Consider the following 20,225-nt stretch of genomic DNA (forward strand, 5'->3'; position numbering starts at 1 on the left):
AGTGTTGTAGGATATTGGTTGGGATATGACCAAATTTCAATGGTTAAATCAACGTCACAACACAACATTGATTAAACATCAACAAAAAGAATGTTGTTTCAACGTTGTATTTGTGTTATAGAATATTGGTTGGGAAAATGACCAAATTTCAATGTCAAATCAACGTCACACTCCAACATTAATTAAACGTCAACAAAAAGCATGTTGTTTCAAAGTTGTATTTGTGTTATAGAATATCGGTTGGGAAATGACCAAATTTCAAGGGTTAAATCAACGTCAGAATCCAACATTGATTAAACGTCGTTAAAAAGAATGTTGTTTCAACGTTGTATTTGTGTTGTAGAATATTGGTTGGGAAATGACCAAATTTTAATGGTCAAATCAACGTCACAACCTAACATTGATTAAATATCAACAAAAAGCATGTTGTTTTAATGTTGTAGAATATCGGTTGGGAAAAGACCAAATTTCAATGGTCAAATCAACGTCACAACCCAACATTGATTAAATTTCAAGAAAAAGCATGTTGTTTCAACGTAGAATATTGGTTGGGAAATGACCAAATTTCAATGTCAAATCAACGTCACAACCCAGCATTGACTAAACGTAGTCAAAAAACATGTTGTTTCAATGTTGTATTTGTGTTATAGAATATTGGTTGGGAAATGACCAAATTTCAATGGTTAAATCAACGTCACAACACAACATTGATTAAACATCAACAAAAAGAATGTTGTTTCAACGTTGTATTTGTGTTGTAGAATATCGGTTGGGAAATGACCAAATTTCAATGGTTAAATCAACGTCACAACCCAACATTGATTAAATATCAACAAAAAGCATGTTGTTTTAATGTTGTAGAATATTGGTTGGGAAATGACCAAATTTCAATGTCAAATCAACGTCACAACCCAACATTGACTAAACGTAGTCAAAAAACATGTTGTTTCAATGTTGTATTTGTGTTATAGAATATTGGTTGGGAAATGACCAAATTTCAATGGTTAAATCTACGTCAGAATCCAACATTGATTAAACGTTGTTAGAAAGAATGTTGTTTCAACGTTGTATTAGTGTTGTAGAATATCACAACCAGTGAATATCGGTTGGGAAATGACCAAATTTCAATGGTCAAATCAACGTGCAAACCCAACATTGATTAAACGTCAACAAAAAGCATGTTGTTTCAACGTTGTATTTGTGTTATAGAATATCGGTTGGGAAATGACCAAATTTCAATAGTTAAATCAACGTCACAACCCAACATTAATTAAACGTCAACAAAAGCATGTTGTTTCAAAGTTGTATTTGTGTTATAGAATATCGGTTGGGAAATGACCAAATTTCAAGGCTTGAATCAACGTCACAACCCAACATTGATTAAACGTCAACAAAAATGATGTTGTTTCAACGTTGTAGAATATTGGCTGGGAAATGACCAAATTTCAATGTCCAATCAACGCCAACTATAGATGTCAACATTGTGTATGTGTTGAAAGATTAATTTATGATTGTTTATCAAAAACTGATGGGTAACAAAGTGAGTCGTATGAACAAATCACATTACAAACACAAAAGTACTTTCATGTAAACAAAAACAACGAACAAACCTCTGCTGTACAAAGGACTGCTGCCAAGGGGCGTGGTCACTGTGGGTTGTGATTTCCTCTTGTTGCTTTGGACGATGATCTGGTAGCCCTGCATCAACCTCTGACAGATAAACTCTTCAAATACTTGGTTGGCAGTCATCCCAGGAGAGTCGTCTTCCCGCCTGGCAGAAACAACACAACACATTCAAACAGCAGGCACATGTGTCAAAGACCTTTGGCTTATTAATTATGGCAGACCAACTACCAACAGGACTACATGTCACACTGAGGGTGGCCGTAAAAACAACGCCAACACTGTCATAAATCAATGCCACAAAGTGAGCCCACACCAAATAACAATGACAAACATATTTTGGGAGATTATTTGCACTGCTAAACAACATAAACACAACAGAACACATTCCCAGAATTCCTTGCAGCACCAACTGTTCCGGGACGCTACAGTCTGAATCTGAATCTGGCCCCTCCGAGTAAAATAATTATCGGAATTTGGCCCCTCCGAGTAAAATAATTATCGGAATCTGGCCCCTCCGAGTAAAATAATTATCGGAATCTGGCCCCTCCGAGTAAAATAATTATCGGAATCTGGCCCCTCCGAGTAAAATAATTATCGGAATCTGGCCCCTCGGAGTAAAAGAATTATCGGAATCTGGCCCCTCCGAGTAAAATAATTATCGGAATCTGGCCCCTCCGAGTAAAATAATTATCAGAATCTGGCCCCTCCGAGTAAAATAATTATCGGAATCTGGCCCCTCCGAGTAAAATAAGTATCTAAGTCTGGCCCCTCCGAGTAAAATAATTATGTAAATCTGGCCCCTCCGAGTAAAATAATTATGTAAATCTGGCCCCTCCGAGTAAAATAATTATCTGAATCTGGCCCCTCCGAGTAAAATAATTATCGGAATCTGGCCCCTCCGAGTAAAATAATTATCGGAATCTGGCCCCTCCGAGTAAAATAATTATCGGAATCTGGCCGCTCCGAGTAAAATAATTATCTGAATCTGGCCCCTCCGAGTAAAATAATTATCTGAATCTGGTCCCTCCGAGTAAAATAATTATCGGAATCTGGTCCCTCTGAGTAAAATAATTATCTAAGTCTGGCCCCTCCGAGTAAAATAATTATGTAAATCTGGCCCCTCCGAGTAAAATAATTATGTAAATCTGGCCCCTCCGAGTAAAATAATTATCTGAATCTGGCCCCTCCGAGTAAAATAATTATCGGAATCTGGCCACTCCGAGTAAAATAATTATCGGAATCTGGCCCCTCCGAGTAAAATAATTATCGGAATCTGGCCCCTCCGAGTAAAATAATTATCGGAATCTGGCCACTCCGAGTAAAATAATGATCGGAATCTGGCCCCTCCGAGTAAAATAATTATCGGAATCTGGCCCCTCCGAGTAAAATAATTATCGGAATCTGGCCCCTCCGAGTAAAATAATTATCTGAATCTGGCCCCTCCGAGTAAAATAATTATCGGAATCTGGCCCATCCGAGTAAAATAATTATCTAAATCTGGCCCCTCCGAGTAAAATAATTATCTGAATCTGCCCCCTCCGAGTAAAATAATTATCTGAATCTGGCCCCTCCGAGTAAAATAATTATCTGAATCTGGCCCCTCCGAGTTAAATAATTATCGGAATCTGGCCCCTCCGAGTAAAATAATTATCGGAATCTGGCCCCTCCGAGTAAAATAATTATCGGAATCTGGCCCCTCCGAGTAAAATAATTATCGGAATCTGGCCCCTCCGAGTAAAATAATTATCGGAATCTGGCCCCTCCGAGTAAAATAATTATCGGAATCTGGCCGCTCCGAGTAAAATAATTATCTGAATCTGGCCCCTCCGAGTAAAATAATTATCGGAATCTGGCCCCTCCGAGTAAAATAATTATCGGAATCTGGCCCCTCCGAGTAAAATAATTATCTGAATCTGGCCCCTCCGAGTAAAATAATTATCGGAATCTGGCCCCTCCGAGTAAAATAATTATCAGAATCTGGCCCCTCCGAGTAAAATAATTATCGGAATCTGGCCCCTCCGAGTAAAATAATTATCGGAATCTGGCCCCTCCGAGTAAAATAATTATCGGAATCTGGCCCCTCCGAGTAAAATAATGATCTGACTCTGGCCCCTCCGAGTAAAATAATTATCAGAATCTGGCCCCTCCGAGTAAAATAATGATCTGAATCTGGCCCCTCCGAGTAAAATAATTATCGGAATCTGGCCCCTCCGAGTAAAATAATTATCGGAATCTGGCCCCTCCGAGTAAAAGAATTATCGGAATCTGGCCCCTCGGAGTAAAAGAATTATCGGAATCTGGCCCCTCCGAGTAAAATAATTATGTAAATCTGGCCCCTCCGAGTAAAATAATTATCGGAATCTGGCCCCTCCGAGTAAAATAATTATCGGAATCTGGCCCCTCCGAGTAAAATAATTATGTAAATCTGGCCCCTCCGAGTAAAATAATTATCTGAATCTGGCCCCTCCGAGTAAAATAATTATCGGAATCTGGCCACTCCGAGTAAAATAATTATCGGAATCTGGCCCCTCCGAGTAAAATAATTATCGGAATCTGGCCCCTCCGAGTAAAATAATTATCGGAATCTGGCCACTCCGAGTAAAATAATTATCTGAATCTGGCCCCTCCGAGTAAAATAATGATCGGAATCTGGCCCCTCCGAGTAAAATAATGATCGGAATCTGGCCCCTCCGAGTAAAATAATTATCGGAATCTGGCCCCTCCGAGTAAAATAATTATCTGAATCTGGTCCCTCCGAGTAAAATAATTATCGGAATCTGGTCCCTCTGAGTAAAATAATTATCTAAGTCTGGCCCCTCCGAGTAAAATAATTATGTAAATCTGGCCCCTCCGAGTAAAATAATTATGTAAATCTGGCCCCTCCGAGTAAAATAATTATCTGAATCTGGCCCCTCCGAGTAAAATAATTATCGGAATCTGGCCACTCCGAGTAAAATAATTATCGGAATCTGGCCCCTCCGAGTAAAATAATTATCGGAATCTGGCCCCTCCGAGTAAAATAATTATCGGAATCTGGCCACTCCGAGTAAAATAATTATCGGAATCTGGCCGCTCCGAGTAAAATAATTATCTGAATCTGGCCCCTCCGAGTAAAATAATGATCGGAATCTGGCCCCTCCGAGTAAAATAATGATCGGAATCTGGCCCCTCCGAGTAAAATAATTATCGGAATCTGGCCCCTCCGAGTAAAATAATTATCTGAATCTGGCCCCTCCGAGTAAAATAATTATCGGAATCTGGCCCCTCCGAGTAAAATAATTATCGGAATCTGGCCCCTCCGAGTAAAATAATTATCGGAATCTGGCCCCTCCGAGTAAAATAATGATCGGAATCTGGCCGCTCCGAGTAAAATAATTATCTGAATCTGGCCCCTCCGAGTAAAATAATGATCGGAATCTGGCCCCTCCGAGTAAAATAATTATCGGAATCTGGCCCCTCCGAGTAAAATAATTATCTAAATCTGGCCCCTCCGAGTAAAATAATTATCTAAATCTGCCCCCTCCGAGTAAAATAATTATCTGAATCTGGCCCCTCCGAGTAAAATAATTATCGGAATCTGGCCCCTCCGAGTTAAATAATTATCGGAATCTGGCCCCTCCGAGTAAAATAATTATCGGAATCTGGCCCCTCCGAGTAAAATAATTATCGGAATCTGGCCCCTCCGAGTAAAATAATTATCGGAATCTGGCCCCTCCGAGTAAAATAATTATCGGAATCTGGCCCCTCCGAGTAAAATAATTATCGGAATCTGGCCGCTCCGAGTAAAATAATTATCTGAATCTGGCCCCTCCGAGTAAAATAATTATCGGAATCTGGCCCCTCCGAGTAAAATAATTATCTGAATCTGGCCCCTCCGAGTAAAATAATTATCTGAATCTGGCCCCTCCGAGTAAAATAATTATCGGAATCTGGCCCCTCCGAGTAAAATAATTATCGGAATCTGGCCCCTCCGAGTAAAATAATTATCAGAATCTGGCCCCTCCAAGTAAAATAATTATCGGAATCTGGCCCCTCCGAGTAAAATAATTATCGGAATCTGGCCCCTCCGAGTAAAATAATGATCTGACTCTGGCCCCTCCGAGTAAAATAATTATCAGAATCTGGCCCCTCCGAGTAAAATAATGATCTGAATCTGGCCCCTCTGAGTAAAATAATTCTCTAAATCTGGCCCCTCCGAGTAAAATAATAATCGGAATCTGGCCCCTCCGAGTAAAATAATGATCGGAATCTGGCCCCTCCGAGTAAAATAATAATCGGAATCTGGCCCCTCCGAGTAAAATAATAATCGGAATCTGGCCCCTCCGAGTAAAATAATTATCGGAATCTGGCCCCTCCGAGTAAAATAATTATCGGAATCTGGCCCCTCCGAGTAAAATAATTATCAGAATCTGGCCCCTCCGAGTAAAATAATTATCGGAATCTGGCCCCTCCGAGTAAAATAATTATCGGAATCTGGCCCCTCCGAGTAAAATAATTATCGGAATCTGGCCCCTCCGAGTAAAATAATGATCTGACTCTGGCCCCTCCGAGTAAAATAATTATCAGAATCTGGCCCCTCCGAGTAAAATAATGATCTGAATCTGGCCCCTCCGAGTAAAATAATAATCGGAATCTGGCCCCTCCGAGTAAAATAATGATCGGAATCTGGCCCCTCCGAGTAAAATAATTATCGGAATCTGGCCCCTCCGAGTAAAATAATTATCGGAATCTGGCCCCTCCGAGTAAAATAATTATCAGAATCTGGCCCCTCCGAGTAAAATAATGATCTGAATCTGGCCCCTCTGAGTAAAATAATTCTCTAAATCTGGCCCCTCCGAGTAAAATAATAATCGGAATCTGGCCCCTCCGAGTAAAATAATGATCGGAATCTGGCCCCTCCGAGTAAAATAATAATCGGAATCTGGCCCCTCCGAGTAAAATAATTATCGGAATCTGGCCCCTCCGAGTAAAATAATTATCGGAATCTGGCCCCTCCGGGTAAAATAATTATCGGAATCTGGCCCCTCCGAGTAAAATAATTATCAGAATCTGGCCCCTCCGAGTAAAATAATTATCGGAATCTGGCCCCTCCGAGTAAAATAATTATCGGAATCTGGCCCCTCCGAGTAAAATAATTATCGGAATCTGGCCCCTCCGAGTAAAATAATTATCGGAATCTGGCCCCTCCGAGTAAAATAATGATCTGACTCTGGCCCCTCCGAGTAAAATAATTATCAGAATCTGGCCCCTCCGAGTAAAATAATGATCTGAATCTGGCCCCTCTGAGTAAAATAATTCTCTAAATCTGGCCCCTCCGAGTAAAATAATAAATCGGAATCTGGCCCCTCCGAGTAAAATAATGATCGGAATCTGGCCCCTCCGAGTAAAATAATAATCGGAATCTGGCCCCTCCGAGTAAAATAATAATCGGAATCTGGCCCCTCCGAGTAAAATAATTATCGGAATCTGGCCCCTCCGAGTAAAATAATTGCCCAGGCCTTCTTTAAACAATCTAATTTCATTGTCAACCTGGTCTGGTGAAGATAATATAATTTAAAACATTTTATAAAATAAATCAAGAATAAAACAAGATAAATAAATAAACATTTTCTTGAATAAAAAAGAAAGTAAAAGAATATTTTAAAAAGTCACAGAGAGACTAGTAATTAATGAAAATTAGTAAAATTAACGGTTAAAGGTTAGTACTATTAGTGGACCAATCGTGTGCTTCACGGACTGTTTGTATCCCTTGCAGACTGTATTGTTATATATTGTTTTATTGTTGATATCAATAACTGTATCCCTTGCGGACTGTATTGTTATATATTGTTTTATTGTTAATATTAATAACTGTATCCCTTGCAGACTGTATTGATATATATTGTTAATACCAGAGGTGGGTAGTAACGCGCTACATTTACTCCGTTACATCTACTTGAGTAACTTTTGGGATAAATTGTACTTCTAAGAGTAGTTTTTATGCAACATACTTTTACTTGAGTATATTTATAGAGAAGAAACGCTACTTTTACTCCGCTCCATTTATCTGCAATCAGGTCGCTACTCGCTACTTTTTTTTTTTAATCGATCTGTTAATGCACGCTTTGTTTGTTTTGTTTTTGTCAGACACACATTCAAAGTAGGAACTACACATGCCTGCGTTTCACCAATCAAATGCAGTCACTGGTGGTGTTGGACCAATCAAACAGAGCCAGGTGGTCACGTGACCGTCACACGTGGAACCCGACACGTTGACAAACTTATTGGGGTGTTAGCATTTAGTGGTCAACTGTACTGTGCAATCTACTAATAAAAGTTTCAATCAATCAATCAAAAGAGTAAAGGAAAAAAGACACTTTTTATTTCAACCGTACTTCCCGTCAAAAGCCTTAAGACTGATCGCCCAGTTCCTGTCTTCACAATAAAAGCGCTGCTCCATCGCGCCTGCGCTAACAAAATAAGAGTCTCCCAAAGCCAGCGCAAACAAGCTAGCAAACTACAGAGTTTACCGCCAATGTATTTCTTTTAAAGTGTATAAAAACCAATATAGAAGCTGGACAAATAAGACGCCAAAAACCAACGACTTTCATGTGGTATTAGACAGGAAGGAGGAACTTTTTTTCTCCTCCATTTGAAAATCTGGATACTGTCTGATTCCAATCAATGCAAGTCATCAGAATCAGGTAATACACCAACTTATATTCTTGTCTTCATTAAAGATAGGAATCTATATGTTAAACATGCATGTATATTCATTAAAACACCTTCAACATGTCAACAAAAACAGCAAAATAAATAAATATAAATTATATATTGTATATATAAAGGTATGTATATATATATATATATATATATGATATGTGTGTATGTATATGTATATATATATATATATGATGTGTGTATGTATATATATATATATATATATATATATATATATATATATATATATATATGATACGTGTGTATGTATATATGAGGTAGATCACCTCGACTTGGTCATTTATTAAGTAATTGATTAACGTTGAAAAACTTATTGGGGTGTTACCATTTAGTGGTCAATTGTACAGAATATGTACTGTACTGTGCAATCTACTAATAAAAGTTTCAATCAATCAATCAATCAATCAATCAATCAATCAATCAATGCCTACTGAGCCTATGGTGCTGTTAAGTTATTGTGGCTCAATTTGCCTTCATTTTTTTTATTTTAATGTATTATTATTTAATATATATTATTGTTTTAGTTGCTTAAGAGATATTCCTGGCTCTGAATTTGCTATTGCTATTTTTATGTTTTTGTGCATTATTAGTTGCCGTAATCATTAAACAAACAGGTTACTCATCAGTTACTCAGTACTTGAGTAGTTTTTTCACAACATACTTTTTACTTTTACTCAAGTAAATATGTGGGTGACTACTCCTTACTTTTACTTGAGTAATACATCTCTAAAGTAACAGTACTCTTACTTGAGTACAATTTCTGGCTACTCTACCCACCTCTGGTTAATATTAATAACTGTATCCCTTGCAGACTGTATTGATATATATTGTAAGAAGCAGAATATTAATAACAGAAAGAATCAACCCTTTTGGTGCACTAATTGTAAGTGTATCTTGTGTTTTTTATGTTGACTTAATAAATAGAATAAACAAATAAATGTGGTTCTACATACTGGATACTGTAAATCTGAATTGTTTGTGTAGGGTTGAGCACACACACCTGTCCAGATCGCTGTGTGGCAGCAAGTCGTAGCATCCCTCCGTGTAGTCGCTTTGCAGCATTTGGCGGTCGGGGAAGTAGTCGGTGGTGAGGGGCAAACACGCCGGAGTGGTCAGGGACTTCCAGTCCACGCCCACAGTGCAGCAGAAGCTGGGCACTGCAGGGGCCACAGACAGGAGGAGGGGTTATGTCGGACACATAGACAAGACAAAGTCACAATACAGCAGCGATACTGAACAGGGTAACGTCGATTCCGGGCTATAAGCCGCGATTTTATTTCCTATGCGTTGACCCCAGCAGGCGCAAGACATTGATGCAACCTTGATTATACGTACGTGTCCTTTAAAGCTGACTTGGAAACAACCTTGCAAAATAGTTGCATTTGGAAATTGAGACAATGTTGATGTTGGATCCAACTCGTTGGTTGGAAAATGACCACATCCATCCATTTCCTACCGCTTGTCCCTTTTGGGGTCAAGGGGGGTGCTGGAGCCTATCTCAGCTACAATCGAGCAGAAGGCGGGGAACACCCTGGACAAGTCGCCATCTCAGACAGACGACATTCACACACCACGGTCAATTTTGTGTTGCCAAGCAACCTATCCCCAGGTGCATGTCTGTGGAGGTGGGAGGGGCCTATCCCCAGGTGCATGTCGGTGGAGGTGGGAGGGGCCTATCCCCAGGTGCATGTCTGTGGAGGTGGGAGGGGCCTATCCCCAGGTGCATGTCTGTGGAGGTGGGAGGGGCCTATCCCCAGGTGCATGTCTTTAGAGGTGGGAGGGGCCTATCCCCAGGTGCATGTCTGTGGAGGTGGGAGGGGCCGATCCCCAGGTGCATGTCTTTGGAGGTGGGAGGGGCCTATCCCCAGGTGTAGGCCTTTGGAGGTAGGAGTGGCCTATCCCCAGGTGCATGTCTGTGGAGGTGGGAGGGGCCTATCCCCAGGTGCATGTCTTTGGAGGTGGGAGGGGCCTATCCCCAGGTGCATGGCTTTGGAGGTGGGAGGAAGCCCATGCAGTCACGGGGAGAACATGCAAACTCCACACAGAAAGACCCCGAGCCCGGGTTTGAACTCCGGACCTTCATATTGTGAGGCACATGCACTAACCCCTGTGACACCGCGTCACAACCCGACATTGATTAAACATTGTCTTTCTGGCCCGTCTCCGGGTCTACGTTGGCTGTCAAATTTGAACATGCATGACTTGCAATCTAGAATTTACTTTCACCAATTTACTTAAAACACTTTACAGAACAGAAAAAAAAAATCCATCCGTCAGTGTCAGAATAATTGTATCTAAGTTATCACAAAACTTTGTGTGGCCATGAGTTTTTTGACGAGAAGACAAAAGCTGTCTTTGATCCAACCAGGAAGAAGGCTCGTATAACTCCACTGTGTAGGATGGGAATGTTTCTTTCATGTATTGTAATCAACAGAAAGATATTGTCTTGACCCGAGAACTACAAAGCGGAGAGGAAGCGGGACCAGACTCCCCTCCGGGCACCGCTTCTTTGAACTCTTTCATGACCTTTTCTTCGAACTGTTCGAAATCAAAGGCGATGGCTGTTTACGACCCCCGATCCCTTAAAAAGAGCCGTTGCCATGTAATCGGGGAAAGAGGAGGCGTACAATCTTTCGTCAGGAGCATGGGACGACACTCTACACAGCGTCTACGTCAGGGGTCGGGAACCTTTTTGGTTGAGAGAGCCATACAAGCCAAATATTTTAAAAAGTATTTCCGTGAGAGCCATATAATATATTTTTTAAGACTGAATAGAACTAAATGCTTGCATTTTTAAGTAAGACCAATATTTTTAGAGTATAAATAAGTCTCTTATTCCTTTTAATAACATTGTTATTCTGAAGCTAATCAACAATAAATAAAATACTTCTTACCATTAATGCGACTTCTTGAACAGGTGTGGTAGAAACCGGATGGATGGATTAAAATGCATGGGAATGTTTTATATTTTGAACGTTATTTTTGACAATGTGATTACCAGCGGAATTATTCATTACTTATGCGTTAAGCAATGTCAGCTAAGATTTATCTGAGAGCCAGGTGCCACATCTGGCTCTAGAGCCATAGGTTCCTAACCCCTGGTCCACAAGTTTCTCCTCATTGAGCCAAATTTAATTCTGTCTCTGTTTAATTCCTTGCTTCTTGTCTTGTTTAATAAAAGTCATCAGTGTTTGAACCTGACAGTCATAATGATTGTGAACCATAGGCAGAAATCCCCAAAAAGTGCAGTTCCCCTTTAAGTGGTCGCTGTAGTCAGGGTGTACTGTAGTTTCAAGTCATGAATAGATGGATTTTCCCCAGAAAACTCCAGAAATATCTCAAACCTTTACAGCCCCAAAGTAATGTCGGAATTTGTAATCCTCCCGTAAGAATTTAAATTCCACACCTTACTGCAGGGATGATGGGTCAGGGAACCTTGTCTAGGAGGAAACACTCACTTGGATTGGCAGCACTTTGGCAGAAGTCCTCAAACGAAGTAGCACTTAAAGTACCTGCACAGGTACAAATACACACAAGACGGGGGCTCAGGCAAGACGGGTTTAATGAAACAATATTCTGCAGAAATAATTCATCAGTTTGAAAAATCTAAGTTTGTTTCTGACCGTTGCTCTTGTTTCCGAGGCTTTCGGTGGATTCTTGTGTCCCTCCGCTGATGTAAAGAACATTATTGTCTCCCTGCAGAAAGCTGCTTTGCCTGAAACAAAATAAAAATGCATGGCAACAACCGGGAAATATTTGATTCTTAAAAACAACAATTTTTGAGCAAGGGTGAAAAATTTAAGATTTGCACATGACGACTCAATTGTACAGTCAGAAACTAAAATGTAGCTGATTGGCCACAATACCCAGCAATGGGTTCGGAAGAGAAAAGGTGAGGCCTTTAATCCCAAAAACATCATTCCTACCGTCAAGCATGGTGGTGGTAGTATTATGCTCTGGGCCTCTTTTGCTGTCAAAACTCTGCTTTACAGAGAGTAAATGGGACAATGACCTCCAAATTCTTCATGACGAGCTAAAATCGTCAGCCCGGAGGTTGGGTCTTGGGCGCAGTTGGGTGTTCCAACAGGACAATGAGCAAAAGTGGTAAAGGAATGGCTAAATCAAGCTAGAATGAAGGTTTGAAGCATTTAAGTCTCACCTTAAAACTCATCTGTATACTCTAGCCTTTAAATATACCTCCTTTTTAGACCAGTTGATCTGCCGCTTCTTTTCTTTCTCTTATGCCCCCCCCTCCCTCGTGGAGGGGGTCCGGTCCGATGACCATGGATGAAGTACTGGCTGTCCAGAGTCGAGACCCAGGATGGACCGCTCGCCTGTATCGGTTGGGGACATCTCTACGCTGCTGATCCGCCTCCGCTTGAGATGGTTTCCTGTGGACAGGACTCTCGCTGCTGTCTTGGATCCGCTTGAACTGAACTCTTGCGGCTGTGTTGGAGCCACTATGGATTGAACTTTCACAGTATCATGTTAGACCCGCTCCACATCCATTGCTTTCGGTCCCCTAGAGGGGGGGGGTGTTGCCCACATCTGAGGTCCTCTCCAAGGTTTCTCATAGTCAGCATTGTCACTGGCGTCCCACTGGATGTGAATTCTCCCTGCCCACTGGGTGTGAGTTTTCCTTGCCTTTTTGTGGGTTCTTCCGAGGATGTTGTAGTCGTAATGATTTGTGCAGTCCTTTGAGACATTTGTGATTTGGGGCTATATAAATAAACATTGATTGATTGATTGACCCCTCCCTTCAGAAGCCGCCTCTGTGATGTTAACTAGGGACCTCCCGGATAAATAGAGGAGCACGTGGGACTGTACCTTAGAGCGTGAGGTGAAAGTGTAAATGAGTGTACAGCCCGATACATCTCTCCTCATTAGTAAAATTCAACTCTGTCTCTGCTTGATTCCTTCTTCTTGTCTTGTGTAACAGTTTGGGGTTTGAACCTGACAGTAATTTGTTGGGAGTTCATGCACTGTATTGGTTTTGTTCCTTGGAACAAGGTGATGTTCATGCACGGTTCATTTTGTGCACAAGTAAAAAAAACCCGCATATGACTTAAAACATATGAATTTAAAAACTGTATATATAATAATATTTTTCACTGAAGAAGGGTTAGGGTTAGGGTTGCCATACCTTGGGAGAATTGATGATTTCTTGGCCATTCTTCAGAGAATATGAATTATAACACAAAACCCTTTCTTCCACTCATGCTTAACGGTTGTGTGAAGCTGTTTACTGGCAAACAACTGTGTTTACTCCTAAATCAAAACGAGAAAAGAAAGTACCCAAATGACCCTGATCAAAAGTTTACATACCCCAGTGACTTTGATCTGATAACGTGCACAAAAGTTGACACGGGCAGGTTTGAATGGCTAATCGAGGTTCCAATCCTCACATGTGACCTTGTTTTTTTTTAATTAATATGTGCGTATAAAAGATCAGTGAGTTTGTGGGCTTCTGACAGACCGTTGCATCTTTCATCCAGTGCTGCACGGACGTTTCTGGATTCTAAGTCATGGGGAAGGCAAAATAATTGTCAAAGGATCTGCGAGAAAAGGTAATTGAGCTGCATAAAACAGGAAGCGGGGATAAAAAAATATCCAAGGAATTGAGAATGCCAATCAGCAGCGTTCGAACGCTGATCAAGAAGTAGAAAATGTAGGATTCAGGTAGACGGGCAAAGATTTCAGCCACAACAGCCAGGAAAATTGTTCGAGATGCAAAGAAAAATCCACAAATAACTTCAGCTGGAACACAGGACACTGAAAAATTGTGGTGTGGCTGTTTCAAAATGCACAATAAGGAGGCACTTGAAGAAAAATGGGCTGCATGGTCGAGTCGCCAGAAAATGTTACAAAGTATACCGCTTATATTACGCCAAACCAACACAGAGACAAGCTTCAAAACTTCTGGAACAAAGTAATTTGGAATGATAAGACCAAATTTAACTTTTTGGCCACTCGACCATGCAGCCCATTTTTCTTCCAGTGCCTCCTTATTATGCATCTTGAAACACTCAAATTATTTACGTTTACATTGTTTCTAAAAGAGAACTCCGCTTCACTATACACACTTAACGAGGTACGAGCCATGTGCAAGAACCAATTAAGGAGCATTATTTGCAGATGAGAAGTCGGCGTTTGAACTAACCTCCCTGTGGCTTCGTGATAGGCCAGTTCCAGCAGCTCAGCCGAGGTGTGGCCAGGGTCTCCATGTTGGCTCACCTGCAAGTCAACTATATTTTGTCTGGTCTGGTGGTGGATTTGAATGGCTTCTCCGGTGGGACCTAAAGAATGAGAGACGAGACATTTGTAGTCTGTGAAGGTAGTCAGGACTACAGTCACATATCTTCCCAGAAATACATTTTCAGTAACCACTACTGTTAAAGCGGACTGTAAAATCTTTATCCAGATGCTATTTCCCATTCCAAATCTGCAGTTGGCAACAGAAAATTTGTGCTGATGTTTCTAGACGGAGGCTGAGCCTTCCCGGTAAGGTCTATTCAGGTGTACTGGAGAGGAGGCTACGCCGGATAGTCCAGCCTCGGATCCAGGAGGAACAGTGTGGTTTTCGTCCTGGTCATGGAACGGTAGACCAGCTCTATACTCTGGGCAGGGTCCTTGAGGGTGCATGGGAGTTTTCCCAACCAGTCTACATGTGCTTTGTGGACTTGGAGAAGGCATTCGACCGTGTCCTGTGGGGAGTGCTCAGAGAGTATGGGGTATCGGACTGTCTGATTGCGGCGGTCCGCTCCCTGTATGATCAGTGTCAGAACTTGGTCCGCATTGTGTTTGACTTGTCCTTGCGGGTGACGCTGGCTTGGTAAACAACTGATGATTTTAAGCAGTTTTCATTAAGTGGGCAGTTGAGCCTTTGTCTGTAATTGCAGCTACCTGTGGAGTTCGAGTCGTCAGCGGTTGCTTGTCTGTGAGTGCTCGGAATCTTTTTGTTGTGCGAGTCAATGCTTTGTTTGATAATTAACTGATGTTTCTAAACGGTTTCCGTTAAGTGGGCAGTTGAGCCTTTGTCTGCAATTGCAGCTACCGTATTTCCTCTAATTGCCGCCGGGTATATAGTATGCACCTGCCTATAATTAACGCCGGATCAAACTCGTTTCGCAAAATAATTAGCGCATGCTTAGCATTACCGCCGGCTCAGAATTAACGCCGGGTCAAACTCGTTTCACAAAATATTATTTTTATTAGCGCATGTCTAGAATTTCCGCCGGGTCAAACGCGTTTCGCAAAATAATAAGCATATGCCTAGAATTTCCGCCGGGTCAAACTCGTCACGTCACGAGTGACACTTCACCTGTCATCATTTTCAAGATGTAGGAGGTTGATTTTAATCTTTTGAAATCGCATAAAGGGAAGAAGATTAAGAGCTATTCGGTAAGATTTAAGGTCCAAGCTATTGAATATGCTAAAAAGAACAGTAAGCAGCTGTTTTATTAATATACCGTAGCTGCGTGTGTCAAATATGAGTCATTAAAGGGGAACATTATCAGCAGACCTATGTAAGCGTCAATATATACCTTGATGGTGCAGAAAAAAGACCATATATTTTTTTAACCGATTTCCGAACTCTAAATGGGTGAATTTTGGCGAATTAGACGCCTTTCTGTTTAGCGCTCATGTGGTGATGACGTCAGAATGTGACGTCACCGAGGTAACACAGCCGCCATTTTCATTTTCAACACATTACAAACACCGGGTCTCAGCTCTGTTATTTTCCGTTTTTTCGACTATTTTTTGGAACCTTGGAGACATCATGCCTGGTGGGTGTGTTGTCGGAGGGTGTAAAAACACTAACAGGGAGGGATTCAAGTTGCACCACTGGCCCGAAGATGCCAAAGTGTCTGCCGCCAGACCCCCATTGAATGTACCAAAGTGGCTTCACATTTTACTGGCGTTGATAGACATGGCACAGAGATGTATGGATAACCTGCAGATGCATTTGCAACAATAAATTCAACGAAATCACAAAGGTGAGTTTTGTTGATGTTGACTTATTTGCTAATCAGACATATTTAGTCGCGGCGTGACTGCCAGTTAATCGATGCTAACATGCTACACTAATCGACGCTAACATGCTATTTACCGGCGGTGCTAAAGCAGACATGGCACAGAGATGTATGGATAACCTGCAGATGCATTTGTAACGATAAAGTCACAGTAATCACAAAGGTGAGTTTTGTTGATGTTGACTGCCAGCTAATCGATGCTAACATGCTACGCTAATCGACGCTAACATGCTATTTACCGGCGGTGCTGAAGCAGACATGGCACAGAGATGTATGGATAACCTGCAGATGCATTTGTAACGATAAATTCACAGTAATCACAAAGGTGAGTTTTGTTGATGTTGACTGCCAGCTAATCGATGCTAACATGCTACGCTAATCGATGCTAACATGCTATTTACCGGCGGTGCTAAAGCAGACATGGCACAGAGATGTATGGATAACCTGTAGATGCATTTGCAACTATATTACGTTTCCTTCCACCCACATTTAATGCGAAACAAACACTTACCAATCGACGGATTTAAGTTGCTCCAGTGTCACAAGATGCGAAAGTCCTGATCGTTTGGTCCGCACATTTTACCGGCGATGCTAACGCAGCTATTCGTCCATGCTATGGCTATGAATAGCGTCAATAGTTATTCGCTCAATAGCTTCAGTTTCTTCTTCAATACTTTCATACTCCAACCATCCGTTTCAATACATGCGTAATCTGTTGAATCGCTTAAGCCGCTAAAATGGGATCCTAAATCCGAGCTAATGTCGCTATATCTTGCTGTGGTATTCGCCATGGTTTGTTTACATTGGCAGCACTGTGTGACGTCACAGGGAAATGAACAGTGTCTTGGCAGAGAGCGAAAAAAGGCACTTTAAAGCTTTTTTTAGGGATATTCCGGGACCGGTAACATTTTGAAAAAGACTTAAAAAAATACAACAAGCCCCTGGGAACTGATTTTTATTGTTTTTAACCCTTTTGAAATTGTGATAATGTTCCCCTTTAAATGACTCCCGCCTCCTGGTGGTAGAGGGCGCTAGTGATCCTTCTTGCGACTACTCGGCTGCAGAAGAAGTGACAACAAGCAGCAAGAGTGAGCAGCCGTCGTTTATTTTTTCCTCTCGCTTGCACTTTTAACATGGAGGATTACATATCTAAAATAAAACATTTTTCTAAACTGGACTTTCAATCGAAGCAGCAGGTAATAAAGGAAGATCTCCATCGAGACAGAGAGACTTTTAAAACTGAAGAAAGATAAGGAAGACTTCTATAAACAAGTTATCGATGCTTTTGATCAGAAGGAGCTGCGCATGGACTTCATTTATAAGTAAAAGTAAGACCATAATAACGTTTTTTTTAATTAAATGTGCTTTTCATGATGGTATCCTTACATCACACTCAAATTTGTAAGCGCAGGCCTAAATTTACCGCATGCCTTTAGTAAGCACTGGAGTGAGAAGAGGTTTTGAATTAATTAGCGCCCCGGCGGCAATTCAAGGAAATACGGTATCTGTAGAGTTCGAGTCGCTAGCAATTGCTTGTCTGTGAGTGCTCGGAATCTTTTTGTTGTGTGAGTCAATGCTTTGTTTATTCAACTGATTTTTTAAAGTGGTTTCTGTTAAGTGGGCAGTTGAGCCTTTGTCTGCAATTACAGCTGTCTGTGGCGTTCGAGTCGTCAGCGATTGCTTGTCTGTGAGTGCTCGGAATCTCTTTGTTGTGTGAGTCAGTGCTTTGTTCGATACTCATCATGCGGCTGTAGCAGAGTTTCAAGGTGTGGAACACGGAACAAAACCAAAACGTATCTCACCGACAGGGAACGTGTGCATCCAACGCCGACGGTTGGATGTGAGCTTCATGGGCATCCTGGTGGGCGTGAAGGGATTGATGAGCGCTCTTTGGGGTGTGTACCCTCCGGGGCGTATGTACAGGGTGGACTCGGCACTGCCCACGGTGAACCTGGCCGGGGCGCTGGAGTCTCGCTGGAAGTCCATGGTCTTCTCCAACATTTCTGAAGAAAGAAGCCTGAAGTCAAGCTGGGGGCTGCTGTCAGTGACGGACTGAAATGTACCTCTGGCGCACGTATATCCCAGAGAACTGCTGACTTCATACTGGGTCAGGGGCATGCGGGGTATCCCCAACATGTTGGACACGGGGCCCAGACTATCATCTGAAGTTAGACTGTGTAGTTCGTCAGCGGCACTGAGGCCCACAGGGGGAGATACGCCTGTGCTGATGTCCACTGATCCAGAACTCTTCTTCCCACTCCTCTCTTTACCTCGAGCCAACCTGAGGAAGCAGTTACACTTCTTGACCAACAAGCTTGACCCGAGATCTACAAAGCGGAGAGGAAGCAGGGCCTGACCTACCTCCAGGCACTTCTTCTTTGAACTGTTTTGTAATAGCACATACCGACAATTGGGAATCCTCTGAATGAGGGACGGCCCGGGCAGTCTGAAGACCTGAGAGTCATAGGCGTCGTAGTCCACCTGTATCGGCAGGCTGTTGTCACACTCCTTTTGCACACACAACGCTTCAAAACACATGCAAGGTGGTGAGCACCAGAAGAGTTCTCACATGAGAGAAAATAGAGGAAGTGGCACGTCTCACCCTGTTCCGTGCCCTTCTTCAGTTTTTCAGCCTGACGCTAGAGAAAAACACAGAAATGATTCTCATATTTCATTTAGTAAATTGAGGTAAAACAACACAACTCACCTTATGACAAGCCAGTTTGATTCGTGGTATGAAGGTGCTACATGAATTCTGACTTTTGGAGGTGTAAAAGCTAAAATAAAATTAAAAAAGGTAATTTCACACAGCATTTACATTTAAATGTAAATATACAGTGTACATAGACTTGTAAAGAACATCATGTCATGGCTGTCTTGACTTTCCAATCATTTCTACTTGTAAAACTCCACAGTGTAGGATGGGAAGCGACATGAAGGTGTCGGTGTCTTTGACCTATTTTAATCCACAGAAAGATCTTGTCTTGCCCTGAGAGCTACAAAGCTTTGAATTGTTTTGTGACTGGGGGAAACGGATGTTTACGACCCCCTCTCCCCTTGAAAACCGCTGTTGCCATGTAATCAGGGAAAGTCCAAATAAAAGAGGAGGCGTGCAATCTTTTCGCCAGAGTTTGGTGGAAGACTGTACAAGAGTGCAGCCCGGACGTTTCTCCTCCTTCAGCTGAATTGAAGCCTGTCTCTGTTTGATTCCTTGCTTCTTGTCTGTTTAATAGATGTCATCAGTGTTTGAAGCTGACAAGCACAGATCATTGACTTGAGGCCATTTCAAAACGTCAGGTTTTTTTTTGTGTGAAAACGTCAGGGGTTTTTTTGGTAAAAAAGTCAGGATTTTTTTTGGGGTGTGAAAAAGTTGGGATTTTTCTCCTATGAAACCCTTTAAAATAGTTTTTAATGATATTTGTTTTTATATTGTTTTTATTGGTTTTATATTTATTTATTTTTTGTTATTATTCAGTCATTGGTGGAGCATAATATATTTATAAATACTTTTTTTATTTTTATTTTTATTTTTTACAATTGTTTTTAACACGGCTGTGCAGCACTTTGGAAACGTTATTGTTGTTTAAATGTGCTATATAAATAAAGTGGATTGGATTGGATTGGATGAAAAAGTCGGGATTTTTAATGTAAAAAAAAATCCAGATTTTTCACCTCAAAAGTGGTAAAGGAATGTCTAAATCAGGCTGGAATGAAGGTTTTAGAATGGACTTCCCAACGTCCTGACTTAAAGGTGTGGACAATGCTGAAGAAACAAGTCCATGTCAGAAAAGCAACACAATTAGCTGAACTGCGGCAATTTTGTGGTGAAAAATGTGCACAGAAGCT

At 41.5% G+C, this 20,225-nt stretch overlaps 1 protein-coding gene across 11 annotated transcripts in view; it reads right to left on the reverse strand.

Moving 5' to 3' along the window:
* Positions 1 to 20,225, reverse strand: part of depdc5 (DEP domain containing 5, GATOR1 subcomplex subunit) — a 106,265-nt gene that overhangs the window by 55,568 nt on the left and 30,472 nt on the right. For all 11 annotated transcript variants that reach the window (XR_009804814.1, XM_061890881.1, XM_061890880.1 and 8 more), the window contains exons 18-27: positions 19,087 to 19,156; positions 18,982 to 19,018; positions 18,784 to 18,904; positions 18,443 to 18,660; positions 18,182 to 18,382; positions 14,507 to 14,642; positions 11,970 to 12,061; positions 11,805 to 11,858; positions 9,347 to 9,503; positions 1,611 to 1,771 (exon numbers count right to left, since the gene is read on the reverse strand). Coding sequence is in view for 10 of the 11 variants with exons in the window: in XM_061890881.1 (XP_061746865.1) it covers positions 1,611 to 1,771; positions 9,347 to 9,503; positions 11,805 to 11,858; positions 11,970 to 12,061; positions 14,507 to 14,642; positions 18,182 to 18,382; positions 18,443 to 18,660; positions 18,784 to 18,904; positions 18,982 to 19,018; positions 19,087 to 19,156 (1,247 nt within the window). In the remaining variant the exon portion in view is untranslated. The remainder of the gene's footprint in view (positions 1 to 1,610; positions 1,772 to 9,346; positions 9,504 to 11,804; positions 11,859 to 11,969; positions 12,062 to 14,506; positions 14,643 to 18,181; positions 18,383 to 18,442; positions 18,661 to 18,783; positions 18,905 to 18,981; positions 19,019 to 19,086; positions 19,157 to 20,225) is intronic.

The sequence above is a fragment of the Nerophis ophidion genome, linkage group LG28 (assembly GCF_033978795.1).
Source record: "Nerophis ophidion isolate RoL-2023_Sa linkage group LG28, RoL_Noph_v1.0, whole genome shotgun sequence".
In the NCBI taxonomy this organism is placed as follows: domain Eukaryota; kingdom Metazoa; phylum Chordata; class Actinopteri; order Syngnathiformes; family Syngnathidae; genus Nerophis; species Nerophis ophidion.